The sequence below is a fragment of the Condylura cristata genome, unplaced genomic scaffold (assembly GCF_000260355.1).
Source record: "Condylura cristata isolate star-nosed mole 26May11 unplaced genomic scaffold, ConCri1.0 scaffold00017, whole genome shotgun sequence".
NCBI classification, from domain to species: Eukaryota; Metazoa; Chordata; class Mammalia; order Eulipotyphla; family Talpidae; genus Condylura; species Condylura cristata.
Window position 1 is genome coordinate 7,873,488 of NW_004567118.1, and position 4,298 is coordinate 7,877,785.

The 4,298-nt window shown below is 61.9% G+C and overlaps 1 protein-coding gene across 1 annotated transcript in view; it reads left to right on the top strand.

The window, feature by feature from the left end:
• Positions 1-1,642: 1,642 nt before the first annotated feature.
• Positions 1,643-4,298, top strand: part of XYLT2 (xylosyltransferase II) — a 14,489-nt gene continuing 11,833 nt past the window's right edge. Inside the window, exon 1 of the mRNA XM_012726483.1 lies at positions 1,643-1,789. Within this exon, the coding sequence (XP_012581937.1) occupies positions 1,736-1,789 (54 nt within the window). The 5' untranslated portion in view covers positions 1,643-1,735. The remainder of the gene's footprint in view (positions 1,790-4,298) is intronic.

Consider the following 4,298-nt stretch of genomic DNA (forward strand, 5'->3'; position numbering starts at 1 on the left):
CCGGGGTCCGGGAAGTGGGGCACCGACCGCGTGTGTCGGGTGCTGGCGGCCCCCTGAAGCCGGGTATCAGACCCATGGCGCCCCTTTCCCGGGCGGGCCCGGAGGGCTGCGCGGGGGCGGAGCGTGACCCGAGGCCCGGGCGGCGGGAGGACTGGGGGCCCGAACGGAGGATCGGGTGTCGGCGGGGTGGTCGCGGGCCCGGGGAGCAATGAAGGTCAGGTGCCGGGAGACGGGAGCCCGGCTGGAGGCGGGGCTGGGCCTGAGCCTACTCCGAGGTGGGGAGCCCCAGGCCAAACTTTCTGAAGTTGGGAGGGGGAAGGGGCGTGCGCGCCGTGGGCCGGGGAGTGGGGCCGAGGGGCCCTGGGCGTCTGCGCTCGGCTGCGCGGAGAGGCTTCGGCCGGTGGGAAGAGCCTGGGGGTGGAACTCAGTCGTCCAGCAGGGGAACAGGAGTAAGTGACCTCGACAGAAAGCACTGGAGAGAGCCCGAAGCCAGCTACCTCAGCCAGAGGTCTGAAGACCTCTGAGTGGGCCTTCAGGAGGGGGTGGGAGGGGGCGGTGAGCAGGTGAGTCGACCCAGGACGTTAGGGAATTGGGGAGTGGCCCCTCTGGCCCAGCAGGAACTGGACAGCAGCAGCTGTTAGCAGAGTCCCAGGCCCTGGTGTGGGGGCAAACCCTGCCCTGCTCAGCCCCCCAAGTCTCTGTTCCATTGACTCTTCCTCTTGGCTGATTCATCTCCCTGGATGCCCAGTCATGTCCTCCCCCGTGTGATCAGGAAGAGTCCAAATCTGACCCTAAACTGTGCACCAGTGGGCAGGGTTGCCCTGCCTCACGCTGCCCCACCGCTGGTACCTCCAGGGCTCTGGGTCAGCCCTCTGCTCCCATGTCCCCTCTGGCTTGTCCACCAGGTAGTGAAGACCCAGGGAGCCCTGTTGTCCACTTTCCCTTGCTGCTCGCAGGCCGACTGGAAGGCGGGTGTAGAGACTAGGGAAAGCTGCACTTGCCTTTTAGGGGAGAACCAAGAGACCAGGAAAGTGAGGAATAGGGTCATGACTGCAGACAGGAGTCACGAGCGAGGCTGGCTCTGTACACGGAGGGGCGTGAGCTTGTCTACCTGAACCGTAAGGAGGAGGAAGAGAGTGTTTGGGGTCAATGTGCAAAGATTCCGGGCAGCCGAGACATTCTGAGGTTGAGGTGGGCTGTGCAGCAGCTGGGGAGGCCCCAGCCCTAGAGTATAATAGGAGTGGGTGCAGCGACCCTCAGGGGGGTAGAGCAAAGCATCTGAGAAACAAACGGCCCTGAGCCACCTGGCGCCATGTCTCTGGGTGGGCTGAAGCTGTCCGGGCCTCCGGTCCCTGCCGCCTGGCCCACAGGGGAGAACAGGAGCTTCGAAAATAGCTGGGCCTCCCCACCTTCTCCTCTAGTCCCCCAACACAGCTGCTGGGGGACCCCCAAACTGTAATGGAAAAAGAGGCTCCGTGACCTCAAGGTCGCGCCATGCAGCCAGCCATTGTGTCTAGGTCCCTCAGCAGCCCCCGAGGACCTGACTTTGGGGTTGTCCGGAGCATATCGGCGCTTTAGAAGGTGGGCTCTGAAGGGGTGCCCGTGTCCTCTTTCAGCGCTGCTGCTAAGGAGCAGTGCGACCATCCACAGGTCACCCGCCCTCTTTCTGTGTCCTCATCAGTATCCCTCCTCAAGATGGGGATAATCGTAGTGCCCGGGCGATTGGAAAGACCACATGAAACTGCCTGTGAAGGTTTTGCAGGAGTTCCTGGCCTTTGCTAAGCTGTCGGTAAATAAGTCTTATTATTATTTCAGCACTGCCCATTGGGAATAGCAGTTCATTCGTTCATGTGTTCATTCATTCATTCACTTAACAAGTACTTATTACTTGGTCCTAATGAGGGAAACAGAGAAATAAAAAACAGAGAAATAAACAGAATACACGGGGTTCCGGTCCTCATGGACAGTGTGCAGGGCGTCTGGCAGTGAAAAGAAACTTGATGGAATAATGAGGGGCAGGCAGGGTCCTGCAGGAAGTGACATGTGAGCTGAAGCGGCCACTCAGCCAGGGGAAGAGGGTGGGGGTGAGGTGGACATCGAGCTGGATGGGCAGGGGGCCGTGAGGGATGGAGCGGGTGTGGCGTGTCCCCTGGAAGAACATTTAAGAGTTCCTCCAGGCACATCTCTGAGGCCACAGAGAGGGGCTGGTGTTTTATTCTAGGTGCAGCGGAGAAGCTCCGAGGGTGTGGAGTGGCAGCGGGATCAGGTGTGTGCAGGAGACACTCGGCCTGCCCATAGCAGAGTGGACTGAAGTGGACGGCAGTGATGGTCATTACCATCTAGGGAGCTTCTTCCACAAACCGATGTTCATCTCACCACTTAGTTTAAGTGAGCTTGAGCAGTCCGAAGTGGGGTGGGGGCAGGCGTCTCTGCTTACTGTCTGTTCGGAGGATCCCAGCTGCGAAGTGGGGGAGGGCCTTGCCTCCTCAGTGGGGAGAAGGGACCCCAGAGGGCTGCTCCCCACCCTCAGCCACCAGAGGAGACCCTGGCCCCAGGGGCCCCTGGAGGGTGCTTTCTGCAGGCTCAAGACGAGGGCCCCGCTCCAGTCCGGCAGGTGCAGTGGAGGCTGCGGGGCTGCCGCCCCCCAGGATTGACTGCTAATGGCTGCCTCCTGTCCCCCGGCCTCCTCTGGGGCTGTCCTTCTCAGGGTCAGCCAGCTCCCACTGCAGTGCAGGGCACCGGCTTGCCCATCTCCTCCCACATCCTGTCCCCACCACAGGCAGCCTGGCCCAGTGCCCCGGGCCCTGCCCTCCTGCCCAACTTCCTGATGCTGACACCGTCTTCTACCCGGGAGCCCGCAGCTCCTCTGCGTGTCTGCCCACCTGAGCCTGAGACTGTCTCTGCCTGGGTGTGACCAAGCCAGATCTCACCAGACTCGGGGGTTGCTTTTGCCTCTCCTGGGTGTCCCCAACCGAGGTCCCTGCCCTGGGTCGGAATAGGGTCTGCTGCCTCGCCCCCACCCTGCAGGTGTTTGCTCAGAGGAGGATAGAAGCCCCCAGCTCTCAGTGGTCCCCAGAGGACGAGCTGGGTGCAGGCACAGAGGGCCTGGGTGCTAGGGTGTGGAGCCGGGCTCTGGCCCTCAGTGGGCCCAGCCTGGTAGGTGAGGTGCCTGCCCTGCGTTCCCACAAGCAGGGGGCAGCTTAACCCCGTGAGAGCAGCGTCTGTGAGAGCAGCGTCTGAGCGCTCTGGCCCGTTTCACTCTCTCCTCCCTCCCAGTGATGAGAGAGCAGCATTATGAGCACTGGGTCTTTGCTGGAAGCGGTCCATTCACTCACTCCACAAACAGTCTTGAGCGTCCCCCACTATTAGATGTTCTGGACTCTCGGAATACACAGGTGGGGTGAGCAAAGCAACAGGAAGCCCTGTCCTCGGGGCGCTCGCGTTCTTGGGGGATGCAGTCACTTAATAGAAACAAGTTACGGGATGAGGGTGGTAATTAGCAGTATGGGGGAGCGAGAGCAGAGGGTGGGGGGCTGGTTCAGTGCAGTGCTGAGTAGCTGTCCCGAGGGGGTGCCATCTGAGGAAAAGAACTGGGGGGGGCGAGGAGTGAGCAGAGGGGACGTTGGGGCGGATGGAGGATGCTAGAGGCCGTTGTGGCTGGAGAGGATGAGCCTGAGGGGAGGTGAGCAGGAGATGAGCTTGCCCAGGGAGAGGTGCGGACGGGTGGCTCGAAGGGCGGTTGTTACCCCACATGGGGAGGCAGAAGGAGCCGGCGGGGAGGGAGATCGGAGTTCACATCTGGACGTGACCCAGACAGTTTATCGGGGTCCCAGGAGAGAAACCAGGGAGGTGACAGCGAAAGCATCACTGCGCCCTGAAGCATCTAGGGCGCAGTGCAGCCAGGAAAGGAATCGGGGTGGCTGGGGTTTACAGAGGTCACCTAGGAAGCTTGGGCGAAGAAAAGCCCCTTTCTCCGTTGGGGGCTTAGGAGGGTCCGCAAAGAGTCCTGAGGAGGCGAGGAGGGCATGAGGGCATCCTGGGGCCTAGTGACGTGGAGGGGACTTCCAGAGTTCTCCAGTGAGTCGGGCTGCTGAAAGGCCATGCGGGGAGCAGTGGAGGGAGGTTTACAGGGGATGGCGAGCCGGTGGGGACGCAGGGTGAGCCAGAGGGGACAGCGTGCAGGGAGAGCCGGAGAGGACACAGGGTGAGCCGGAGGGGACAGCGTGCAGGGAGAGCCGGAGGGGACACAGGGTGAGCCGGAGGGGACAGCCTGCGGGGTGAGCCAGATGGGACAACGT